Source organism: Myiozetetes cayanensis, unplaced genomic scaffold, assembly GCF_022539395.1.
Source record: "Myiozetetes cayanensis isolate MyiCay16 unplaced genomic scaffold, myiCay2020 scf18, whole genome shotgun sequence".
Classification (NCBI taxonomy): Eukaryota; Metazoa; Chordata; class Aves; order Passeriformes; family Tyrannidae; genus Myiozetetes; species Myiozetetes cayanensis.
In genome coordinates this window covers 9,508,879-9,534,402 of record NW_026087389.1, presented here as the reverse complement: position 1 = coordinate 9,534,402, position 25,524 = coordinate 9,508,879, and the positions used below count along the sequence as shown (strand labels likewise).

Below are 25,524 nucleotides of genomic sequence, written 5' to 3'. Positions count from 1 at the left end.
TAACAGGGGGTTGAGTCAAACTTTGCATTTTTTTGGAATACCTTTGTTAAAATGTATGATAGTGTGAAGTGTTGACGATAGGTGAGTTAGCCTTTCCAGGGTTACCGCCCATGTCCCCACTTGGAGCAAACTAGAATAGAAAACAGCAATACCTCTCCTCAGAGTGTGAACTGGTGCTGGCACTGGCTAACAAGTCTGTGTTTGGGACAACATTGGTAGCAAGTTTCAACCATGTACTTCTTCATTTAGCCCCAGCCCCAGCTCTGGGTCGGCCTGAAACCCTGCCAAGCTCAGTTCTTGGCCACAGCGGCCGAGCCCAGAGCATCCCTGCCAGTCACGGCAGCTCCAGCCCCGCAGCTGGGCGGGGAGGTTTCCCACGGCAGACCTGAAGGGTTTGGCCCGTGCCTGCCAGAAACCCTCATTCCACTCCCCTATTGGAAGCCCTTTAGTGGTCCTTCCAGATCTCTCCCATCGCCTTGACCTCAGTTCCTGAGGAGGCACAGCGTCATTGCCTTCCACCACCAAAAACTGCGACGCTCATTCTTTATCTTGTTTGGGAACACGGGGCTTAGTTTACATCCTGCTCGTTCGAGTTACGTCCCTTATCTAATTCTCTGGGACTTCTCTAAGATTACTCTATTCCTTATTTGGGCGTTCGGGGGCACCGTGAGCCAAGTTCGCATTTCTGCCCTCACGCCCTGCCCTGACCTCCCCAACATGGCGGCGGGAGCGCCCGCCCGCCCTCAGCGCCTGCCGCGACAGCGCCGCGCGCCCGCCTCGCTTTACGGCGGGGCCGCCCGGCGGGTCCGCCATGGACCGGCGGAAGAAGCCGCTGGACGTGGCCGCGTCCTCGGTGGGTGCCGGGCCGGGAGCGGCGGGACGAGCCCCTTCGCCTCCCCACGCGCGGCAGGGGGCGGCCGGGAGGACGGCCGGCTGCGCTCGGCTGCGGAGCGCTCACGCGTGGGGTGGGCCCGGCCGGTGCAGGCCGTGCGGCTCGACCCGGGGGTGCCGCCGCTCCCAGGGAAAACGGGGCAGCGGGAAGGGGGAATGGTGCTGGTGGTGCTGGTGGTCTGTGCCCTCGCCTTAAGCCCACTGAGGTGCACGGTCCCTACAGCAAATGCTGAGTTAAAGGGCTGTTCTGACGCCCTGTGAGATGTTGGGGTTTGGCCCCCTCACCTTCCTGACCGGGAGCAGACACTGCGCTCCAAACCGGGCTGTGCACGGGCTGAAATTGCCCTCATTCCTGATGTGATTATAAAATCAGGGCACTTCTAAACAGTGGGGGAAAGGGTGATTTTACAACATTGCACGTCATTATTCTAGGGACCTGAAAAGCAAATGCTTTAGTTCTTGGGACAAATGTTAATTGCAGAGTCTTCTGCTTTCCTGATTTAATGTACATCTGTGAAATTTGTCTTCTGTAGGATTTGCAGGGAAGGTGGCACAATATCCTCTTCCAGATTAGTTTTGTAATTCCAAGGTAACATCCCTGCTGATGATGTTTCCTAATAAAAGCTGAGATGGACCTTGGTCATAGATGGCAATGCCACTTATATATTTAGAAAAAAAAAAAAAAAAAAAAAGAAAATCTAAAACTATATAAACAGTATATAAACCAGAGGGAAACAATGTATATTTTATGAAAGAAAACTTCTATGAATGCTTTCCCAAGACAGGATTTTATGCATTATCGAATAGTTAAACGTTCCCTTTTCATATGCAGTAGTGTTATTTCATTGGTCCTTCTCTATTTGTTTGCCCTCGTGAGGCTGGTAAAATCTGTATGGAATTATGTCTCCCTTATTCTTGTGTAGAAAAGAACCAAGGATATCCTTGGGGGTTGTTTTAATCCTTAATCATAATTTACATTCTGTGTGTTTGCTGCAAACTTAAGTGGCCTCTGTGATCAGATCAGTGCTTTGAAGTTCCACATAAAAATGCCATCAAAGGCTCATATAACTGTAAATGGCCGATTGTTTTACTAGAAATACAGTTATTTATTGCAGTAACTGATGTATATGCTTGTGATACGTCCTGGTTATTCATTTGTTGTTTTGCTGGTGATGTAGCTGGTAGATCTCAAAGCCGAACTCTTCCGAAAGCAAGAGGAATTCAAGAAAGAAAAGCTATTGAAAGATGCCGGTGTCTTTGCAAAGCCCAGAACCTCTAATAAGGTAGAAATATTTTTCCATTGTTGTTTTTTTGTCATTATTCTTTTTCCTTAAAGTAAGGACGTTAATATTCAAATATAAATGAATAAATGCTTAGAGCTATGTTACTGGTCAAATATAAAATGTACGTGATGAGAACATTCTTTAAATTTCATTTTCTGGTGACATTCTTGTGCCCAGCAGAAAACTTAATATTGTGCTTGTGCCCATCTAAATCACCTGTTAATCTTCATTCCCTAAGGATCCACAGCTCTGGTACCTATAGGAAAAGGTGTTTCTTTCTTTAAAGATCTTGTATGGTTCTGAAGGATGGAGGATGGGAGACTCTTCCAGGGTCCCTGTCCTTGCTAAAAGCTCTGCTATGTGTTTGTGATGTGTAATAATGAACACAGAATTTGCTCTTCACTGCACTCTGGGCTTTACTCATTGTGTAGCTTTCTAGAAGCAGAATGTGCTGTTGCTGCCATAACACACTCAGCTTTTACAGTGTTATGCTGCAAACAGGCCAGCTGGTGAGGGTAATAGAGAATAGAAACAATCTGTAGCTTTGTTACTACATTCTTAGTCAGCAAGATTGTTTGTTTGTTTTTTTTAACCTTAACGTCTTTGCCAAAATAGATTTTGTCTTGATTTTTGAGTGCCTTTGGGATTTTTTAGCTTCTCAGCCTGTCCTTCCCTCTGACACCATCCTGCAGTCTGTGTTAAATTAGGACATTATCCCACAGCACAAATATAGACTCAAGTCAAACATGTTTAACATGTTATTTACAAAGTCTCTTATGACTTATTTGCAATGTTTGCATTATGGAGTTGAAAGATGTTTGTAATCGTTACCATTTCGGTATTTTCATTTATTTGTTGTTACAAAATGGTTCTCTACAGAAACCAAGCATCTGGACCAAACAAAACACAGGAGTTGCAAATCGAGCCTCGAAAGATGTTGAGCAGAAGACAGAAGAGCAGGACATATTGGATCAATCAAGGTAGCTCCTGGGCTCTGTAAGAAAGGAATGCTTTGTAGAATGTGTTTTTCAGTGTTTAGAAAAGCACAAAAAGCAAGTTATACACATTTTGGACCAGCAGTTCTCATTAGACCAAACAGTAAGACCAGCATCAATTCCGTGCTCTTTACCAGTAATGTACAAACTGCATCCCAACAGTGTCACGTTCATGCAGGGATAGCTGCCCTCACATTATCACAGTTGTCTAAATGTGTCAGGTTAATGACTTTTTGGTTTTTTAAGTCATCTTTAGAATTACAAGCCAGAGCAGCAACACTTTAGAATTCTCTAGCAAAGTGTTTATTGGAATTAACAGCAAATGGCTCACTTTCTTGCAAGGATTGCCTCATTTTCTAAATGGGTCGGTTGTACAAAACTATATATGTTGAAAATGCCTTTTGTAAGCTATTTGCTGTTCTTCTTTAAGTAGTTCCTTGCTCTTTGAAATTGTCTTCTACAATTCTAGAAATTAGCTACAGTTCTCAGTTTTGAAGATTAAGAATAACTCCGCATTATCTCTTTTTTCTTTCTTCTTTTTTTCTGTAAAACTGTCTTCCACTATCTCATACCTGCAAATAACAATTTAGGTTCCAGTATTTTTCTGCCAGGCCATAGTAGTTAGATAGAGGTGGAATACTTGTTACACCATGTTCTTGCCTACTTGACAGATTACACTTAAGATTAATTCTGTAACTTCACTAAAATTATTTTCAGTATAAACTCTGGAACTGGATGACTGTGTATCTTCAGAAATACCAGTGAAGGTTCAAAACAAAACCCAGGGATAAGTCAGCTTCTAATAAACATCTCAAGCACTCCCACTACTTTCCAGTGCCATTTATCCAAGGCTAAATTGATTGCTTTGATCTGTGTTTGGAACTGGTGGGATTGCAATGTTAATTTTTTGTTCTCTTTTTCAGGAAGAAGCTAGAAGAGAAAGCAAAGCTGTATGAGAAGATGACAAAAGGCGACTTTCCAGGTGAACGAAACCAGTCTAAAAGGAGTATTTTGCATATATATGTGTGTGTATGTATATATATACACAGTTTTTTTGAGAAGTTCACCCTAAAAGTTGGTATTTCTGACTGTGTGGTGTTTGATTGCAGCTACACTATGAATTCACTGCTGGTCTTCACGGGAAATTTTTTCAAGTTGTTTATACAAAGTGATTCACATGGGTTATTCTGTTTTGAAAGGGAGAAAAAATAAATTTGCTAGATAAAAGAAAATAATTACTTTTTGAAGGACAGCCTGACGTAATAAAGCACTAGGGACTTGTTTGACTCATTCATTAGGTGGGTGGACTATATTCTGTTTTTTTCAATACAGTATCTTAGAAAAACAAAATTAATTTATTCTCCATTGTGAAGTCTTTGGACTGCATTGCTGATGTTCTGTCCTGCATTCTAATTCTTGGACCTTTATGAAGAGAAGAGGAGCAGGAGGGGAGTTTGGCTGGTCCATATATCAATGCCAGTCATGCAGCTAACAGGGTTAGAGAATGCTAATCTGTCCCTTTCTTCTCTGACACATTCAGTCCCTTGCAAGAAATAGTTATTAAAACAGAATACAAATCTCCTTGCAATTAATCTCAGTTTTCTTTACTAATGTCCATATTTGTCCACATGACTCCACCACTTTTCTCTACTTTTCTAAGAAGCACCCTTGTGACTGCTTGGCTGCTGCCAACATATCAAATGTTAAGCATCAAAAAAGTGTTTGAGCTGTTACATGACAAACCCTTTGCTTCTGAAACAGTTAATGATCAGAGAATGTTTTGCTGCAGAGAATGCAGCCTTTTCTGTACTGTGCACAATACCCTAAAACTTCGATTCAGAAATAGATGTTATCACCGTGGAGCCAATTGATAGCTCCGGGTTTGTTTGGCACTGAATGAGGTTTAAGTAATTCCCCAATAGTGTGGGCAAGGGCATTGCTGGCAGCTGAAAAGCTGATTGTAGCTATTTGGTATTGATTTTGTGCTCAGCTCTGTTCTTTTCATGGCTGTTCTCTGAGAATCGATTTTCTGCCTTAGATGAAGAAACTGAGGATTTGTACCTGGTGGATTTCACTCAGAAGATCATCGACAAAAGGCACGAAGTACAGGAGCTGGGTCAGAGCGAAGCTGCTGGAAAGACTTCAGAAAGGGAGTCAGATGATGAGGAGACTCAGCCTGACGCAGACATTCCACCGCCCGAGGACCCGGAGGAAGAATGGTTGGTGCTACTGACTGGGCTTCTCTGTCCTTGGCTACCTCTTGACAATTCCACGGGAAAATAATTTTATTCTCCAAAGTTTGTAAAGTGGCACTTTTTTTTTTTTCCTTTTTTGTTTAATACTACACATTGAGAAGAGGTGGTAACATTCTTTCATTTCTCCTTTAAAGACAGTCCTTCATGTTATCTTCCTCTCCACGCAGGTAACGCTGCAATAGAATCTACATTCAGGAGTTGAGAAATAGCATTCAGGGAAATGTACTATAAGAGAGACATCTTAATATCCACTCTTGTTTTCTTACATAGTTTATGGGAGTTCTGATCACAGTATTGGTACAATTTTACACTTTGATGTGCCGAATTGTGCTTGACTTAAAAAATGACCAGTTATTTCATTGTAAGACCTCCACTTGAAGGAGAGAAACCCTGATTGGAATATGATTGGAACACTGTTTTCCAGTATTTCTTACACTTTTTAACTGCAGCACAGAAAATAGTCTCTGACAGTTTTCTGTGTCATTCCAAGTAACCACTAACTTTCATCCAAGACATTAGGAATAATTATGAAAACCAGTCTGACTAAACATTTTCCTTGCCCATTTGTTTGAAATGCTTAAGGAACATGGGATTTCACTTCTGGGAATCAGTTTAAACCAGCAGTAACCAAAACAGCACCACCATTCTTCAGTTTATTTGGCCAAGATAAGATTTGCAATGTAATGTCTCAGAATAAACTGGGAGAATGAATCCAGCAGAATTTCAGCAGACAGCTGAGGTGGAAAGGCAGAGACCCCTCACCAGCATCATATTCAAATTCAAGATGAAACTACCAACGAGTGGTGGGCTCAAACTGCTTTATGCTCCCAGCACCATAAAGCATCAGAAAATTAAACTAATACATTTTATTTTTCACATGGTGCTTTGCTGTCATTGCCTACATCTCTCGTCAGTGACACATATTATTATTAATATATTGGCCACCTCAGTGAGGCCATATCCTAATGAGGATATTTGGGTGCTAGCATAATTAATGCTAATTATTCTGTAGCCATAGTTAAATCTTTACTGTAGAAAATGCAGATTTCTACTGATGTTTCATCGCAATAAAAACTGAAGGCCACTGAGTATATACTAAACTGTAGATACCCTTAAAAACTGTGTAAAAGGCTTAACTTACTAAAAGCACAGATCTTTAAAAGTTTGGGGTTTGGAACTAGATTGCAGACATACTTTTTCAGATGTAATATTAGTTATTTAGAGTGGGATAATTGAGGCAGCTCAATGCAGGATAATAAGTACAGCTCTTAACAGCTTTTTTGACAACTGTAAATCAAGTGTTCAGTACTATAAAGAGTTGAATAAGGAGCACAATAGCTTCAGAGGATCATTTTACTTGCATTTTAGTCAGCTTTTGTTATGCCAGTTGAACGCACACTATCAGCCTATTCTGAAAGAGCCTTAGACTGATATTTGAAATGTACTGTAACAATTTCATATCTGCAAGAAGTCGATGCTGTGTCATTATTTCCACCATGGGAAGCAAGCACTAGACTGAGTTTCATTTTGTTGTGAAATTACGTGACATTGTTACTTTTGAACATCTTTTACACCATTTTATTGCCAAGGCGAACAGGGAGCTCAAAGGGAGATTGAGTAAATGCCTGATACAACTGTTGTATGCCCTGTTCACAGTGTGTCCTCTTAACCTGGGAGCACGTTAAGTGAAAAGCAGAGGCAGCTGTCACACACAGAGAGACTGAGGTGATGAACACCCTTGGGAAAGTGTCACTGCTTCTGCCTTCTGCTGAAGATTTCTATAAATCTGCAAACAGGAGTTTCGCATCAAATCTTTTTCTTTCATTACAGGGTTGATTATGTTGATTTCTTGGGCCGATCTAGACGCTGTATGAAGAAGGATTTGCCAGGTCTACTTAAAATGGATCAGGAACTTCAAGGGAAAAGGTGTGGTTTCTCTAATGGAGCTGCATGTTCCTCTCAGTATTTAACATACATTGTTTTAATGAGAAGGAAGAGAGGCTGTGCTTTGTCACCCCGTTGTCAATCCACAGTTGTTGATGCTACTGCTTTCTCTAGATTTGCATAGTTTGCAGAGAAAGGTTTTAATAAATTGACTTAGTAATCTCAGATATTTGTTGTATCTTTTAAGACTGGGGCCCCTGTATAGAAATTGTATTTTGTTATACCTTCCATTAAATGCCAGGGAAGTGGTTCTTGGTTCTGTTTAACCTGGAAAGTTACAATAGTCTTTTAGCAATTCTAAGTTCATCATATTTAAAATTAATTTGTTTGACCTCCATTTGTTTGATTTTGCCGTTCCATTAAACAGCTGACAGGTCTTCTGTTAAAATTATTTCCATATTGGGTACTAATATTTGGCATGGACCTCTAGGGTAAATGGCTTTTTATTATTTCAAATACTTTTCATTTTCTTACATTAAATCTGAAATGTTTCTCTATGTGATTGTTAGAATCCCCACAGATGCCAATAACTGATTATTTCGTCTCCCGTTTCGTGATTTGATAATAATTTCATAAAGCTTCTGAAAAAGGGTATAATGTTGTTAGTCTTTAATAACATGTTCTACTGGTACCTTGTTCTAGAGGTACCTTTGTAATTCTGTCCTCAAGTACCAGAGTCATCAACGTTGTATCACTAAGTGGTGCTTACGATGATCTGTGTTTTGTGAAAACTGCAATACTGGCTCAGACCCAATCATACTTTCACTGTTTGATACTATAAAACTGTTAAATTCTGCTCTGAAATCCCTAACTTCTTGTTGTTGTTGTTGTTAATTAGACAAGAACCTGATGGAAATACTCTGTTATCTGAAGACATGAGAAGAGAACTTCAGAGGCAGCAGTGGGAAAAGGAAGAAGAAGAAGCCCTCAGAAAACCCATGGGACCCATACATTATGAGGACATTCGAGAAAATGGTACACTGCTATACTTTATACCACTTACCTTTGTATCACCAAAGAGATTAGTTGTAGAGGAAGCAAGGGAAAGTTACTTCCTGTGTCTGTATGAAAAAGAACAGGTGTGTGTTATAACTGTTCCAATTTACCAGTACTTAAATCTAGATCCATTTTTCTTCAAATTGTATTTTTCTCAAACGTATTTCTCCAAAACTCCTCCTGTGTTCTCCTTCAGAGAGCTTCACTTTATGTATCACCTAAAACAAGCCCTTTTTAGCCCTTTAGCCTTTTTACAATGAATGCTGTTGGGAGTAATTCCATGCCTGGCAGCAGGCTGCCTGGTGCCTGTAGTTACTGTCTGTTGTAAACTGAGTGTAACTTAAATTTATTGGTTTTCTCCTTTTCAGAGGCCAGACAGCTTGGTGTTGGTTACTTCGCCTTTTCTCGTGACCAAGAACTTAGGCATAAACAACGGGCAACGCTGGACATGCTGAGGGAGCAGGTATGAGTGGAAAGAGCAAACTGGGACACCAGGGCAGCCTTGTCTCAGTGCTCACTGTCTTGGATTTGTTCTGTAAGGGTTATACCAGGTGATGCCTAGTTTTGCTGTAAAACCTGGTACTTGATAAGGATTGCTTTTAGTTGCTTTGTGAGGGAAGATTAATTCATGTTTTTCTTTGCTGTTAAAAGACACTTGATCAGAGAACTAAACGCGAGCAGCTAAAAGAAAAGAGAAAGGCAGCTCTAGACGCGCGGCTGTCCAAACTTCGAGCACGGAAGGTTAAAAAGTTAAGGGAAGCAGGCTTAGAAGAAGAGGCATTAAAACTGGAGAACGGAGGTATGAACTGCTGCCTTTTGAAGTTTTTGTTATTTCAACTTGTACTTGATCTATGGACAGGCAGACTTTAATTTAGATTTCTGTTTGGACATTTAATATATATTGGTATTGTGTGTTCTGTATATACAATTAGTGTAACTGTTAGGATAGTGAGAGTTCATATGTGTGTAGATATAAAATCATGCTAGAAATAGTTTAATAATGTAGGTAAAATGTGGTATGTAGATTGTAGCCTTTTTTTGATTCCCGCCTGACAGCAGGAATTATGTGGGTTAATTATGCAGGTGGAGGTTAGAGTTGCTGACATTTTACTAGCTTTTTCTTTTATTAAGAAGAGGTGGAATAAAAAGGTGTAACAAGTTATTTTTTTATATCATACAGTATATACTATAACAGTTTCAGTGCAGTCTGTATATTGGAGATACAGCTGACTGTAGGATTTAGGATGATGAATTTGAATTCTAATCCTATCTCTGACTGTCTCCCTTATGACACACTGGTAGTCAACTTTTACTGTCTATCTCCCACTGTAAAATGTAGCTAATATTTCACTATGTCAGAATTCTATGCAAGTGATTAATGGTGTGTTCTGGAAAGGAAGAACAGTAACGTGTCACTGCTCACTGTTACAGTTGTTCAGAAGAATAAGAATGTAAATCGTTTTCTCCAGTAAATGAAATAGGGATACCATGCTAACAGCTTTATTTTTACCTGTGAGGTTCATATAGGTTTTATCTTATAACTAACAACCCCTGCTGTCTCTTCCTGTAACACAGAGGTGAAAGCTGTTACCGAGGAACCAGAACCTCCAAGAGTTACTGCAGCAAGCAGGAAGGTGGAGGTTGTTATCCAGGAGAGAAGAGATACAAAGCCTGGCGTGCCCTACGTCCGAGAGTGGGATAAAGGCAAAGGTAAGAAAATGCAGAGTCAGGAGCATCACTGGGAAACAACATGCATGCTGCTACTTTAATTTCTGTTTTGTGACAAAGTGTGGTAAGACTGAGAAGCAATGAAATCCTTTCTGCCTTGGTATCGATGACTATCCAGTGACCAGGGCAGTGACCGACAAGTGCCAGTAGCTGCTGTAACAGCCCCATAATTTTTTCTTCTATGTGAGTTATTCAATTTCTGGATGATCTAGACAGATTGACAGAATGATAAATTTCATAGTTCATAAGATTTACTGTCTTTCAATGGGATTTCTTCTTGATGTACTTTTGTGGTTTGTGCTACATGATGGCAGGATGTTTTTACACAAATAGGTACACAACAAGGCTAAAAAGTAATGATACATTGTGAGGGAAACTTTGTGGTTTTGTGAAAACTCCAAACTTTCAGATCCTATCTGTTAAATCCTATTCCTGCCAGACACTGATTTTTTCCTACCTCTGAGGAATCCTAGAGTCTGACACCCAAGCAGCACTGTACTCTGCAGCAGATATCACACTCAGAAAGCAGAGGACAGCTTACTCTAAAATGCAAAGTGAAATAAATGTGGCTCAGTGAAGGAATCTACACTAGGTTCTTGTATTTCCATGTAGTACTAGGTGGAAAAGTAACTTCAGATGGCTTTACACAGTTGCATATACTGTTTGCTAATTTGTTTTCTCTCCTTTCTGACTGACCTTCAGCCCCTGACATCTATGCTAAATCTACCATTTTCCTGTTTCTAACAGAACTGATGTTTGGACTATGGGAAAAGAAACAGGAAGAACTTAGAGATGAGCGAGATCCAGAATTTGCACCACCTTCTGATTACTTTTTGGGACAAAAGAAAGATGATAATTACCGAAGTCGGAATTTGAACAGTCCTGAAACCTCCTCTGAAAAGCCAGAAACAGAGAGAGCACAGAACCAACAGATGCCATCGGTGCAGGGCAGCGGCAGCAGCGCTGCTTCCGACAGCAGTGTCCAGGATAAGGCAGCACCAGCAGAGGCCTCTGGCCGTGACACTCAGGAGGTGTCGTCAGGGGAGGATGACAGCAGCGACGATGAGGACAGGCTGCCACCGGCACAGGGTTATGGCTACGGTGCCCGAGCTGTGCCGCCGCCAATGCGGGCTTACGGCTACGGAGCCCGGGCTGTGCCGCCCTCCATGCCGGCATATGGATACGGCGCTCCCGAGGTGCCATTTCCAGTGCAGGCTTATGGCTACGGCACGCCAGGGATGGTGCCACCAATGCACGGGTACGGCTATGGCGCTCCCGAGGTGCCCTTTCCAATGCAGGCTTATGGCTACGGCACCCAGGATGTGCCGCCGGGAATGCAGGCCTGTGGCTGTAGCAACCAGGATGTGCCACCAGGAGTACACAGCTGTGGCTGCAGCGCCCAGGATGTGCCACCAGGAATGGAGACCTGTGGCTGTATCACCCAAGATGTGCCACCAGGAATGCACACCTGTGGCAGCAGCACCCAGGATGCGCCGCCAGGAACGCAGGTCTGTGAGTGCAGCACCCAGGATGTGCCACCAGGAACACACACCTGTGGCAGCAGCACCCAAGATGTGCCACCAGGAACGCAGGCCAGTGGCTGCAGCACCCAGGATGTGTCACCTCCAGGGCAGACCGACAGCAGTGACACCCCAAAGCAGGAACCACTTTACCGAAGTTTAGATGATATGCTGTCTTATTACAGACAAGTGACTTGAGCTGAGCAGAAAGATAGGCAAGAACCATGATCTAAAGAACTGAAATAGAATTACCTGCTCAGCAAGAGCATTATTTTCCCACAGGTGGGAAAAAAAGTTTCTGTAAGTTGATCACAATAAATCTCATGAAAACCTAAACTATTTTACATCACAGTTGCCCTTTTTCCCTGTTGATACTTTTTATTCTTCTCTCTTCACTAAAATTATGTGGGGTTTATGGGAGTACTTATTTAGTTTAGTACAGGTTTAATTTTAACTCTCTGCCATTTACACCTGAACTTTAGGGTATATTAATGTCTTTCTTTCAAAAGGTAAACTCTTCCTTTGCTCTGTTGCTCCCCAGCTGGCTTCTGCTTTGGAGGTCCTGCAATTTCAGTGATATCTGTAGAAACAGTATGGAAATGGCAGGCTGCCAAATATAGAAGGATTTTAGGAAATTTGTTACCTAATTAATCTCCTGCCTCTAGGAAGTGCAAAATATTATCTAGTGAACAGTGGGGGTTTGCATGGTCGTAAATGGCTTCTGCATTCCTGAGGTTTGTATGTAGCTCATAATTCTGTGCAGCGTATTAGAGTGGAGAGAGGCATTGCATAAATCGATAAATAATGATGGTTAGGCTAAAAATAAACACTTCACTGAAGCAAAAGCCTTGACACCTGAAATTACTGTCTTACTGCTTTAGAAAATGCTCTCATAATTCTCCAAGTGCAGTTTTCTTTTATCAGCCATTATATTTATGGCTTTATTTCATTTAATACTTTTTTCCCCAAACCTGTGATATTTGAGTCATGTATAAAAGCAGATCAACCTCTACCAAAAAGAATTTTATTTCAGAATCATAGTAAATAAGTATAATACTTGCCATGTAGAAGATATTTATTTCTGAAGGTAATTTAGATTCTTCCACTTGTATTTTAAAACCTCATACAAGGATAAGACCTAGAAAAGCAGGCTAGAACAGGCAATTTTGTAGACTGTTAAAGGGCAGTGATAATGTCAAAATAGTGAACAGTTGAATGCAACAATGAACTGGCCAAAGAGACAGAGCTGATGTGCTCTTCTTGTGTGATTCAGCTGGATCTCAGGCTGCTCTGCAAAGACTGGTGAAGAATGACATGTTCAAGGTGACTGAGCAAGCTTAGCAACATGCAGAGCACATTCTCTGTCCTCAAACTCCGATTTAGCCTCAGCTCCTACATCACAGGCTTTTGCACTGGAATTTGCCTAGCAGGAGCAGTACATTACAATTATTTATTAATTAAGTCTCAGAATCTTATTCTGAAGTAAGAGAATACCAGTTGCTCCATTTTGAAGAAAACTAGAATGCAAAAGGTCTTACAGAAGGTCACGAAGCAAATCTGTGGCAGAGCAGAAGTTCACATCCAGTTCTCCAGGCTGGCTTAATTAGTACTAGAGAAGCTTCCTCTTTGAGACCTCCCATGAATCAGTATCTGGAAGCCATTCAGAGCAGGGTATGATTTCCTTAGAGCTGAACTAACTCTAAAGAGTGGGAAGAGTCCTTTAAAACAGTGGAGCTTGACTTGAAATGATTATGGCAATTGTATCCTTCAGTGGATTTCCCTGCAAAGAATATTTGCGTTTACTCTGCCATTTTAATTTACACCCATTTCCTACTGCCTTTTGGACTTTGTTTTTTCTGTACCCTTCAGACCATCATTTTATGTATATATGTGATTTAGGAGTTATATTGTCTTTGCATTAGTTTAACATTGAGCTGGAGCTGCAGTAAGGAATTAAATGCCATTTATTACATAGCATTATGCAAAAAGATACAATCAAACTGTTCCTTTGTTCAGCTTCATTTCCACAGCCTAATATTAAACACAGGAGGACTCTTGGCCAGGAGGGCAGTTGAATGCCTACATTAAAGTAAAGCCTATTGAGAACAGCTCTGCCACAGCAGAGATCTGTCACTTTGCCATTTGGTCTTCTTCCCTCTTGTCTTGATTTTTGGCAGAAAGGCTTTTGCATATTGTCTCATGCTGTGGAACACACATCTCTGTTCACTGTCCTCTACTAAGACCACCTCAAGTTAGCTTGGCTGGGATTGGCAACCTTATTCATTTCATTCAGTAACTCCTGGGGCAAACAATTTCTTATTGATACACTGCCAGGGTTTTATTTCTCTCATATTCTGGCCAAATCTATAGGATATTGTCTCCCTGTCTCTCTTCCTTCTCCTTTAAACCACCCCCCTTAGGTTACCTACTTTGATACCAGCGGAAAATGGTGCACGTAGGCAGCGTGGGTAAGGATGTGTCCCCTTCAGTGTATGACTGATGGAAATGAAGTACAGCTTCTGCTTTCACTCTGAGCACACAGACCTGCAGGCACAGTGTCTGTGATTGTGTTTCATGTGTTGGAATTGAGCTCTGCCCCAAAACGCACCAGTGGTGGCGTACATTGCCTTCAGCGTTCTGCACCGAGCCTGGGCAGTCCCTGCTCCGTATCTCTGTCCCACATCTTTGCGAGAACATTTTTATGACACACAAGTTACCTTTATCCAAAACGCAGAAATCATTCAAGCGTGAATTCCAGCCTTCACCGGCTCCGTGAGTTGGCAGGACTCAATCTGTTCTCCAGAGTAGTACCTTTAGAGACAACAATTCTCTTGGTGCCGCCAAAGGCTGATTTTCACCCCTTTGGAGGGCAGTGGGGACACAGTGGGGCCACTGAGGGGACACTGAGGGGACACCGAGGGCGCTGTGAGGGCCGCTCCGGCGGCGGGAAGCGCTGCGCGTGCGCAGCCGCACCCCTGCCATGGAGGCCCCGCAGCTCCCGCGGCCGCCGCGCGGGGGCGGCAGAGCCCGGGCACGCTGAGGGACCCCCGGGCGCGGCCCCGCCCTCAGCCCCTAGAATGTCTTTTTTTAACAAGCAAACCCTCTTAGCTGCACGTCGTGCGATGGCAACCGAGACGTGCGCTCTCTTCCTTAGGAGCCCAGAATGTGAACGAGCCCAGATTTCCCGTGTAGCTCCCCCCAGTGCAGCCTGAGTGCCTCCTTGTCCACAGCAGCCATTCCTTTTCTGCAGCCGTCACCTGCCCCTCCTGACAGCAGGAGCAGCCTCTGGCCTGCTCTTACTATCCAGTAAGAAGGGCTCTTCATTAATTCTTCCCCCCTCAGCCCCACCGTTAACTCCTACCTTGGGATCATCATACCCTTCCTTGAGGTTTCCACACCCAATGTACTGCCATAGCTCTGTATTTTAAAAGTTAAGTTACAGTCTCACAAGGACTGTTCCCCTCCCTTCTCCCCCTGCTCAAGGCATTCCATGAGTGTAAAGGAGCTGCGACGACAACATGCAAAAGTTCAGGAGAATAGGGTGTAGTGACTATCTGTAGGACAAAGGCAAGTGTACATCCAGCAGGCACTGGGACTGTAGGGCACTGCAACGTTGTTAAGTAGGAACACGGAATGGAGTGTTGTTGTGGAGACTGGCAGACCCTAAGCTGCTGGCAGCAGAAGTACAACCCAATTTTTCTTTAGGGAAAACTTGCACCTCTTACAAGAGCACGCATCTCAAAAACCTGCAGCTAAACCTAAACTTCCAGATTAAAACTGTGCAGATTTTAACACTCAGACCCTGTCTCCCATTGTCAAAAGAGGGCAGAAACTGAAATTTAGTCTCACAAACAACTACCAACCGCCACAGATGCACTCAGGCTGCACAAGGTCACATTTCATTACCAGTGTAAAACAGTAAAGCCATTTTTAAACAAAACCTAGAGGGAAATAGAAAATATCACATCTTAACAAAAAGGATTTATTCCGACTAAACAAAATGTACAATGTTCCCAAAATGACAGTGAGTTTTCATAACTCTCTGAAGTCTGCAGATCCATTGAGTAACTCGATCACTTCTTACCCTGCAGTTTAATCAAACTACTTTTTGCCAGACTTCTTTATTCCACCACTGGCTGCCAAAAGAAACAACACAGCTGGTTAGACGACTGTGACACAGTTCAGCTACAAATTCATTCCTCATAAAGTCGACTCCCCCCTAGACTCTCTCTGCAGCCCAGATCCCCACTGGTTTTTATCTCACACACTTTAGTCTGAATGAGTGACTTAAACATTAGAAACTAAGTTTCTCCTGGAAACAAATATGCCCCATGAATCTACAACAGAACTAAATATTTCAAGAGTTACTTTATTCCTCATTGTTAATGTTTATTTCTTATACAGCAGGAGCATAGTCTGGTTAAATCAAATTCAAGGCTAAGGAAATAAATGCATCATTATCCCTATAGCAACCAAAGCCAAAAGTTGGGATGGATCAAAGCTCTACAGAACCAGGTACTGGAATGATGAGAATTCTAGTTCTCTGGAATTATCTGTTCCCTGCAGTCCCTATTATTGAAGACACTACAGCAGGGTGAAAGAACACCACGTACTGGCACAGCAACAAGTGTGGCATTTTTTGTCAATGCTGGTTTTCACCCCATGTGTCAGGTACAACCAGTGGGAAGGGATGAGAACAGCAAGGCTGCACCAAGACAGGCTGCAAGGGCTGAAGGTCAACAACAAACTCTGCACTGCACCATGATTCCAACAGTGTTGCCTTTGCTGAGGCTCTTGGGAAGAGGCTGAGCCTGCCACAGTAACGTTTGTTACCTGCTTTGGCAGGCATCAGACAAGGACCACATGACTGACATTCAGTCTAGAACAAGGCAGAGTAATAATGGCAGGAAAGAACTATGAGGATCTGTGAGTTGAAGCGACCTACACAGAGCGAGTTTAGAGTGGTAAGGACAGAACAGAGGCTCAAGGAATTCTTTTGCATCACCCTGTTACACCAAAGACATTCTGAGTGCCACACCTGCACATTTTTTGTGGAGGGATAAATCAGAGGAGCTAGATGAATTTGAGATAAATAAACAAGAAATATCCCAAGTCAGTGGGACTGGATGGCACTTCCTCCAACAGCACCAACAAGTTCTAACATGAAAATGCAGAACTGCTGGCTAAGATTTGAAACGTCAGTCCAGCCACAATGTCAGAGGACTCACTGATTGCCAGCAAAGTTCCCAGATACTGAATAGGTTCTGTAAAGAACTGGGTAACTACAGACCCAGTCTGACCTCGACATAGCAAAGGTTGTTAGTGAAACCATGGGACTGTTGGAAAGGTCTTTTCTGGGCCCTTTCAAGACTGAAAGTTCACTGACGAATAGGAAGCAAAGTGTGGAGTTGAACAGTCTGAGTGCAGGACTCACATTAAGCCTCCTGCTATCACTGAGACAGAGACTGGGTTTGATGGGTCACCAAGATGCATCCTGTGAACTCTTCTCTGTGACAGCACATCCTTTACAGTCACTAAGGCAAAAAGGTTGAAGCCAGACTGATTTCCAGCCATCTTTTCTTTTTCTGCCATGAATCTCCTGCTATAGAAGAAATTCATCCTCTCAGAGGACAAGCACTGGATTTGTTAAACCTGGAACACTGTGGCAAAGCCTACATATAATACATCTGGCAAGAAAAGGCTGGTATGCTAAAATAAGAATAGGAGTGTCTCTGCACATCCCACCAGAACAGGTCAGCGTGCCAGACACAGTGTTTTACCTGCTAAACCAGAACCTGCATCAGGAATTTGGGGGTGAAATTGCACAGCCAAAGAGAAAAAAGAAAAATAAATAGCCTCTACTTGTTACATATAATCTGTACCTGCCATCAACTTGCTGGTCTATTGCAAATAAACTCAGAGGTACCTGCCTTTTCATGTTTGTCAAGCAAAACCATTAAATTTTTGAAGTCAGCAAGTCCTCCATCTCTCCTATCAGGATGGCACCTCACTTACCCAGAGGCCCTTTTCCAGCAGCTTTTGCTTTCATCTCCTCAAGTTTCTTTTGCTCCTCCTTCTGCTTTTGTTTGAATGCCAGATCTGTCTAAAGGAAAGAACAGCAGCATTTGTTAACATCTCTTCCCCCCCACACACAAAATTGAAAAGCAACTGACAGGCACTGAGAAACAAATGTAATGCTCAGCAGCAACCAACACCTGACTGGACTGAGGCAGGATGGCTGAATACTGCCAAAATATAAGACTGCTAAAATATACTGCACAAAACTTTGCAGAACTATCACCAAGGTTTTTGCTGTACCACAACACAATGGCTAAACTTTAACTTTGTATGTTTGGTCTTTCTGGAATTGTTTCCCCTGGCATAATCTTGTTCTGAGATTATGATCCCTCTGAATGGCAAATGTTTGCACTAACACCATTCACTAACGTGCCATCGACACATGGAGCCTGGTGCACAGGCACTAACAACAAAATGTGGGATTATATAGGATGTAAGTAAAAAGGTTTCATTTACCTAAAAAAGCATTAATTTCAAATAAAACGTCCCACACACATCACTTTTTGCTGGGTTTAATATATTTGTATTAGTTCCAAGAAATCTATTGAGACTGCTGGCAAAATGTACAGGCAAGCCAGCTGTTGAGCATCCCTGCTGGAACAGCCTCTGGAATTCAGGACAGCTCAGACATACTATGTCCCTCACATACTTAACAGATATCAAGACTGAAAGGGAACACAGTTTTCTTCTTGGCCCTCAGGACTTTGGGTTAACTAAACTGAGGACCTTGACAACTGAGATTCCACGGACACTTCACCAATCCAGTCCACGTCTCAACTACTCTTTGTAACTGCAAAGCTTTCCTCCTCTTCTTTCAGTTAAAGCTTCTCTTACTGCAGTGTCACCCTATTACCTCCCCTACCTACCCCTCATAGAACAAAATATTCCATTTCTATCTCTGGGTTTTCCTGTTTGTTTTGTTATTTCCTGTAGCCTAAAGTGTCTTTCCTAATAAATTAAACCCTCACATTTATTCACTTCAGTGGCTTTTTTTTCTTGCAATGTGTTGTTCCCAAGTGCTTGCACCACTGCAGGGCTGAGAGGAAAATAAATACTACATTACGTTTAATACACAAGACTTTTTTAACATATCTTATATGATTTTCTTCTTCTGCAACACCTGATTTTGCAGGTGTTCAGTATATGACCCTTTCTTGTGGACCTGCAGTTTAGCCAGTCATCCTGCTCATATTTTGTAACTTCATCAGTCTTTTCAAAGAAAGGGACTTAGCATATATGCTTAATTAAATAATCTATTTTTCAAACTTTCCCTGATTTGTTAAGATTACTTTGAGCACTAGTCTTGTCTCTGACAGCCTGTGGCCCCTCCAAATTTTCTGTTTCCAACCAAAAGAATAAGCCATATTGTCAGCCAACCACCCAAGACACCAATCAAAGTATCACTCAGATTCTGATCAAATACAAAATCCTGCAAAACCTCACTCAGCACATCCTTGCAGACAATGCTTTGAGAGTGTGGCATTTCAGCAAGTTGCACCATCACCTTCCAAGGCCCCATTCGTGCCTTGCATTTGAGAACACTACACCAGTTGGTATCAATAATCTCATATCTCCTGGGGTTTATTCTCATGCACTGAGCACTGCCCTGCTACAGGACAGAACCTCTATTTGCCACAGTTTTATTAAAATCCACAATGACTGTTAATTTTTACATTACTATAACTTGGATCCTTGTAAGCCTTTAATTGGTTCTACCATTTCTCTAACAACAAAGCTTATTTAGAAAACTATGATTTCTTTTTTTTTCCTTTTTCAAAGAGACACTGTACTTGCCTTTTTCCAGTCAGTGGTGCCTTATCCATCATCCACTATCCTCAGAAATAGCAGCTGACACCCATACTCTGAGTCCTTATGTTTGAGTATCTCTAACACACAATCCACTAGCACTTAATTTATTCAAACTACTTGATAATTCCCGGGTTTGTACCCTGTCCCGGGCTCCTGGGACCACAGCGATTATCTGACAGACTTCTGATCGCAGCGAGGGCATTCCGGGCTCCTCCATTAGCCAGCACTGCTGCATCCACCAGGAACACGGGCGGGATGCCACCAAAGAATGGTTTGGGTTAGAAGGGACCTTGAAGATCATCCAGTTCCAAGCCCCTGCCATAGGGAGGGGCCATAGGGAGGGGCACGTCCACCCTGGCCTTGAACACTTCCAGGGATGGGGCACCCACGACTTCCCTGGGCAACCTGTGCCAGGGCCTCACCACCCTCGCGGTGAAGAATTTTTTCCTAATATCTCATCTAAACCTCCTCTCTTTCAATCTGAAGCCATTCCCTCTCGTCCTGCCACTTAGATGCTCTTGTAGACCTCAGCGAACACCCCACGCAGCCGGGCCCGCGCCCCCGGGGCCTCCCCCGCCGCCCTTACCTCATCCAGGTCCTTCGTCTGCTTCTTCGGCTGCTTCAGCGGCTTCTTCTTGCCGCCTGCAAAGACAGAGGACACAGTGAGGGCCGGGCGGGGCCGGGCGGGCGGCACGGGGGCACCCCGGGCCCGGCCTTACCCTCCCGGCCCGACATGGCTCCGCTCGCTCCGCCCGCCGCGCCCGCCCCTTCCGCCGCCGCCGCCGCTTCCGCCGGGGCCGGGGCAGGTACGGGAGCGCCGGGCCGGGCCGGGGGCGCCGGGGAGAGGGCCCGGGGGGTCGGTCATGGGGGGAAGCCCGGCTGCGGGCTGGGGGTGCGCGGCGGGAGTTCTGGGTTCGCCTCGGCTCGGCCGGGATCGGACGGGACCCGTAAAGGCGGGTCTGGCTCGCCCCCGGCGCTCGGTGTGTGCGGCGGATTCTGGAGGCGAGTCTGTGAAGGGCTGCGGGCGGAAAAAGCGCTGCTTACGAGGGGAAGCAAGAGGGGAGCCAGGCAGGTTATCTCGGGTTGACCTCTCACAGCTTTCTTGCGTCCTGTGAGCTCAGACTGAGATCACTTTCTTCACTGGCTCTGTGTGACTTGTCTGCATAGAAATCCTCCTCGAAATCTCAGCTTTCCCTCTCCTTTTGCTGTGCTACAGTAGCCTGAACTTTTCGTAAAACTCTTTGTGTAGTATTGCCATTAAAAGAGGGGAATTTTGCAGCCTGGAACAGGCAAAGTTGAGCTGAGGTTTAGTACATGGCCTGCAACATAAGAGTAGGTGTTGTAAACAGGGACATGTGTGAGTGATGCTGGAAGGAGAGAGGACTCACTTCGTTTCCATGCCTTGTGGGTTTGATCTTCCGTGTTGTTATGCATATAAAACAACTGCTAAGATCTTCATAGTGCCACTTGGTGTTATTACTGTTTGCTGGAAATACTAGGCAGGGAATGAACTTGTGGTGTTCAAAATTAGCCAGCCAGCTAAAAAGCTGATGAAAAACCATTTTCCAGTTGGAACAGCCCTTTCTTGTGGAGATGCCTGTATAGCCGCCTAAGATTAACATTGTTTTATTGTTTTAAAGTAATTAAAAATACTGTGCAACAGCTATCAAGCTTCCTCAGTAATTCCTGGTTTTATATTTTATTAGTCAAAACATAATATAATCATACTCAAATTTCATATTAAACCTTATTTGAAAGTTTTCCTATTTCCAGTTTTTAGAGGAATGTGCTCAGTAGAACATTAAGATCACATTTACAATAGTAGACAATAAACCATAACTAACAGCCTGCTTTTGCAGCGTAGGCAAGAATTTTAAGCTCATTTAAAAATGCAGCACAGCTGTGTGTTCATTACTTGAGATTTTTCTGATCTTGTGGCTCTTCCTGATGTTTTCTTTTTGTAGGCAGTCTCATAGAAATACTTCTTGTGTTCAGTTCAGCATTTCTGTGTTTTTTCTTTGTCCTTCAACACATCGTGTATCTGTGCAGTCTAAGATAAAGGAAATGATTGAGCCACACTTCTTTTCTTACCAAGATTTTTTCCACTCTCTGTCTTTTTTCCTTTTGTTGTCTTTTGTAGAGTTGTGAGTACCTGTGACACCAAGTGTGAAACCACAAGGCAGAATTTCATAGTGCAGTCACTGCTGTGCTGAAGCACTAAATTCTTCTGAAGCTACTCCTGCTGGCGCTGGATCTGCACATGATTGGTGTTCACGCCGTGAGCGAGTTAGTAATCAAGAAGCATGAAGCATGGTGGGAGTACTTCCTAACAGCAGAAAAGCAGGAATCTGTGGCACAATTGCACTTTATTGGAATTGTGGCAAGTTTTCTAGGTGAGCAGTGGTGTAAAACCAACGATGGTTTAGCCATTCTTGATTTGGTTGGCTTTGGTAGACGTGTAGTTTTAAGACTTACAAATCATCTGTACTTCAATAACTTTTATTTTTCTTCTTCTTCCTTGTAGCACATTTAGTCAGTGATTAAATTGAAGACATGGGGCCAATGAAATATAAATCAAGTGTGTCCTCAGTGTCCTGTGGCCTGCAATACCACCATTCGTTGATGAAGTGGAGTCCCAAAATGAATTTACATGTAGTGAGGACTTACTGCTCCTCAGGACCCAAGAGGCCTGAAACCAAGTCTGCCATAGAAATGGCCATGGGCCTCCTTCATCGACTCACAGAAACTGGGACTGTGATGGGAAAACAATCCCTTCAAAAAGCATCTGCAACATGCAAGAATTGGTGGGACAAATATGAAGAGTTTGTTGGAATTAATGAAGTTCGAGAGGCTCAAGGAAAAGTGACAGAGGTAAACGTGAAGATAATGTGGATTTTTAAATTTATGAGTTAAGCTATATGGAGCATAATCACTGGCTGTGAGGCAGAAAAGATCCTCCAAGGAGAATCATGTCTTTTTTTTTCTGCTTTGACTGTCTGTGCAGGTACTGTGAATGTGTTCCAGGCTATGCATGTAGTAAATAGAGCTTATCCCTTGGATTGAAATGGAGTGTGGTTTGTTTTGTTGTTGGGTTTTTTCCTCCCTCGCTCCCTCCCCCCAAAAAATATTGTATGAATAACAATTTAGATCTGTATGGTTATAAGTTTCTAAAATAAATGCTCTTTCTTCTCAGGCAGAAAATGTCTTTATGATAGCTCGAGGGATAGTACGAGAGGCTCGTGAAAATGTAGAAGCCCAACAGATAAAACTGAAGGAAATTCGGGACCGCTTAGACAGGGTCTCTCGGGATGACACCCAGTATTTAGAACTGGCTACTCTGGAACACAGGTTGCTGCAGGTAATTTGTTGGTACTTGAGCATTGGCAAATATGTTGAAAATTTGTGTGCTTTGCTTCCATCACTAGTGACTGTTTTTGTAGATGCAGTTCAGTTCTAAAGTAAGTGATCCAAGTTAATTTTTTAGGATACTTGCTTTAGTTAATTATTATGAGTGGTTTGACCCACTCTGCAAATTGTATATGTTAATGCTGAAATGGGGTAGTAAATTTGGAGAAGAAAACTGCGGATAATGAGCCTAGAAATTAGTTGTTGTGGTGGTGATCTGTACATGAGTAGTCAAGAAAAAGCTGCCATTCAGTGAATTAACCTTCCATATGATGAGAGAAACTCTTTCTGGTTAATCCATGAAAATTCATCTGCATTTTCTGTGGCTGCAACACCCAGTAAATCCAGGAAATCTAGATGAAACTGCAGGAGCAGGCTCGGAAGCAGGTACACGTGGCAAAGTTCAGGCAAGGAGTGAGTACTGATATCTGAGACAAAACTGAGCTCCTGCATCAGTGGGTAGAACACTGGGAAAGAACTAGAGAGCTGTACTTGTCTAAATATGGGATCGGATTTGTCTGGATGAGACCTAAAGAAGAACTGAGCTCTGCATGACCATGAAGAAGGGTAGAATTCAAGTCACTGCTGTCTGTAAGGTGGTGGTGCCATCTCACAAAAGAAATATATCCTTGGAAAAATAATTCTGAGAGATGCAGGAAGAAAGGGAAGACATTTACCTGTAAGAAGGGTAAAAGAGAGAATGCAGAAGAATAAGAAATGTGTTCGTCAGATGAAACTATCTGAGATGTCCTTTTCAGTCCTATTTTCAGTTCCCTCTGAAGGGATTTGAAAGTGAAAGGTGTGGTAAGGGTGGTGTCTGGAGAAGTTATCAGGGCTGAAAAAGTGAACTCATATCCCTTTTCTGTCATCAGCACTTGACAGATTCTCCTGTACAGGATCTTCAGCTGTGATTCCCGACAACCTTTTCCATTTCTAAATTTTGACTTAAAATGATGTCTCATTGACTTAAGTAGGATTAATAAAGAAAATCCCACATTCAAGGGAAAACTTCTGAAACCGAACTAACGGATGTTCCCAATTTTCCTTTCTACATCTGCATCAGGGTTTTGGGGTTTACAGGATGTTTTAGTTTATTATAGACTATATAGCTTTATATTATACCTTCTCTTTTAATCACTATATTTCTTACAGGAAGAGAAGAGGTACCGAGCTGCATATTTAAATGCAGAAGAATCAGAGAGAGAAAAATTCTCTCTCTTCTCTGCAGCTGTAAGGGAAAGCCATGAGAAAGAGCGCACAAGAGCTGAGAAAACTAAGAACTGGTCTATTATTGGTTCTGTGCTGGGAGCCGTTATAGGTGTTCTTGGTTCCACCTATGTAAATCGAGTAAGGCTGCAAGAATTGAAAGTCTTGGTGCTTGAAGCGCAAAAGGGCCCAATAAATTTACAAGAAGCAATCAAAGAACAGGCCTCCAGCCATTACTCACAGCAAAAGGATCTCAGTGATGTCATAGAAGACCTGAAAAAAGTGCTGCAAACAACAGAATCGAAAGGAGTAAAAGAGGGCGCTTTGTTAACTAGAGAAACCAGGAATGACTCCATAAAACTAGATTCACTTTTAACTCCTTTAAACGAACAGCTAAACTACATTAAACAAGTCAGTTCATGTCTAGGGAGTTTACAGCAGCAGTTTAACAGTCTGCAGGAAAGTATCACGCAGGTGCTGTCTGAGATGCAGAGCGTTAAACTCGCGATCCACTCTAGACCTACGGAAAGGGTGATCCCGAGGTCTTCAGGGGAGGGCAAGGGCCAGGCTTCTGCTGTGAGAGATGTGATTTTGGAATTGTGTGATACCGAGCGGAGACTGGAAACACAAATCAAGAGAAGTTCTATTTACAGCACTGCACTGACGTGTGCTATGTTTGCTATTACTCTGCCTGTACTCTATATTATACTTAAAGGGAACTGATCCCTGATTAATCGCCACAATTTACTAGATTAATAAAGGTGAGCTTGCACTCTAAGTAGTTAGAGTACAAGTCCAAATAAAGCTGCCTTAGCATTTGTTGTTATGCCTTCTCCTGTATATTTGAACAACTTGTAAAGCCATAGTCCATCTTCTGCTGCAGGCTCTGGGTTAAGTCTCTGTCATGTGCTGTGCATTTAACAAGCAAAGGAATTGCCACAGTTAATCTGTTGATTTCCTTCACTGTTTCACTCCTACTGTCTAGTCTTGTAGATCGAGGCAGCATCCCCAAATGGCCCTCTGAGCCCCAAATTGCAGCCATGGGGCCCCAAATGGCCCCCAGCAGACCCCAAGTTGTTCCTGTCGTTGCTCCCAATGCCCATGTCACCCTGCAGCGGTCCCACGTGTCCCCATCAGGCTCTAACTTGCCCCACTGGGTCCCAGTTTGCCTCCCCACTGCCTCCCGTTGCCCAAGACAGGCCCTGTAGTGTAATCAGGTGCACCCCCCAGATACTCTGACCCACCTCAGCCACATGCCCTTAAAGCCCAGACCCTCAGCTCCACACAGCAGGCACTGCCAGGGCCCATCAGCTGCAGCCCCCGGCTGCCTCCAAGGCCTCTTGGGCTTCAGACACACTTATTGCTGGAACAGCCGAGTACTGGGGCCTGGCCCCACGGGCTCTGATGTCCTGCC

At 43.1% G+C, this 25,524-nt stretch overlaps 2 protein-coding genes and 1 long non-coding RNA gene across 4 annotated transcripts; 2 read left to right on the top strand and 1 right to left on the bottom strand.

Annotated features, from left to right (window-relative positions):
* The first annotated feature begins 783 nt into the window (after positions 1-783).
* On the top strand, positions 784-13,850 carry CCDC174 (coiled-coil domain containing 174). Its single transcript, XM_050312802.1, has 11 exons — positions 784-853; positions 2,070-2,174; positions 3,054-3,154; positions 4,093-4,151; positions 5,208-5,388; positions 7,255-7,350; positions 8,207-8,343; positions 8,733-8,827; positions 9,016-9,163; positions 9,940-10,074; positions 10,840-13,850. The coding sequence occupies exons 1-11, from the start codon at positions 812-814 to the stop codon at positions 11,808-11,810; spliced, it is 2,070 nt and encodes a 689-aa protein (XP_050168759.1). The 5' UTR covers positions 784-811; the 3' UTR covers positions 11,811-13,850.
* Positions 3,071-20,262, bottom strand: LOC126638706 (uncharacterized). 2 transcript variants are annotated; one of them, XR_007628659.1, is made up of 7 exons: positions 20,219-20,262; positions 20,086-20,141; positions 17,628-17,715; positions 14,330-15,748; positions 8,372-8,429; positions 5,231-5,597; positions 3,071-3,168 (listed from the first exon to the last, which is right to left on the bottom strand). It is a non-coding gene; the product is annotated as an uncharacterized LOC126638706 (long non-coding RNA). The 2 variants fall into 2 exon arrangements; XR_007628660.1 differs by lacking the exon at positions 3,071-3,168 and having other exon boundaries at positions 5,595-5,609.
* On the top strand, positions 20,219-24,920 carry CCDC51 (coiled-coil domain containing 51). The gene is made up of 5 exons (XM_050312803.1): positions 20,219-20,305; positions 21,640-21,892; positions 22,024-22,370; positions 22,693-22,857; positions 24,057-24,920. Exons 3-5 carry the CDS (start codon positions 22,053-22,055, stop codon positions 24,831-24,833), a joined length of 1,260 nt encoding a protein of 419 aa, XP_050168760.1. The 5' UTR covers positions 20,219-20,305; positions 21,640-21,892; positions 22,024-22,052; the 3' UTR covers positions 24,834-24,920.
* Positions 24,921-25,524: the final 604 nt, after the last annotated feature.

What these genes read in the sequence shown, in the direction of transcription:
- CCDC174 (XM_050312802.1), top strand. Translation starts at nt 812, where the DNA reads ATGGACCGGCGGAAGAAGCCGCTGGACGTGGCCGCGTCCTCG. An exon ending in GACATATTGGATCAATCAAG is followed by an intron (nt 3,155 to 4,092) that starts GTAGCTCCTGGG and finishes TCTCTTTTTCAG; the next exon opens with GAAGAAGCTAGAAGAGAAAG. An exon ending in AGAGTGGGATAAAGGCAAAG is followed by an intron (nt 10,075 to 10,839) that starts GTAAGAAAATGC and finishes TGTTTCTAACAG; the next exon opens with AACTGATGTTTGGACTATGG.
- CCDC51 (XM_050312803.1), top strand. Translation starts at nt 22,053, where the DNA reads ATGGGGCCAATGAAATATAAATCAAGTGTGTCCTCAGTGTCCTGTGGC. An exon ending in CTCAAGGAAAAGTGACAGAG is followed by an intron (nt 22,371 to 22,692) that starts GTAAACGTGAAG and finishes CTTTCTTCTCAG; the next exon opens with GCAGAAAATGTCTTTATGAT. An exon ending in TGGAACACAGGTTGCTGCAG is followed by an intron (nt 22,858 to 24,056) that starts GTAATTTGTTGG and finishes TATTTCTTACAG; the next exon opens with GAAGAGAAGAGGTACCGAGC.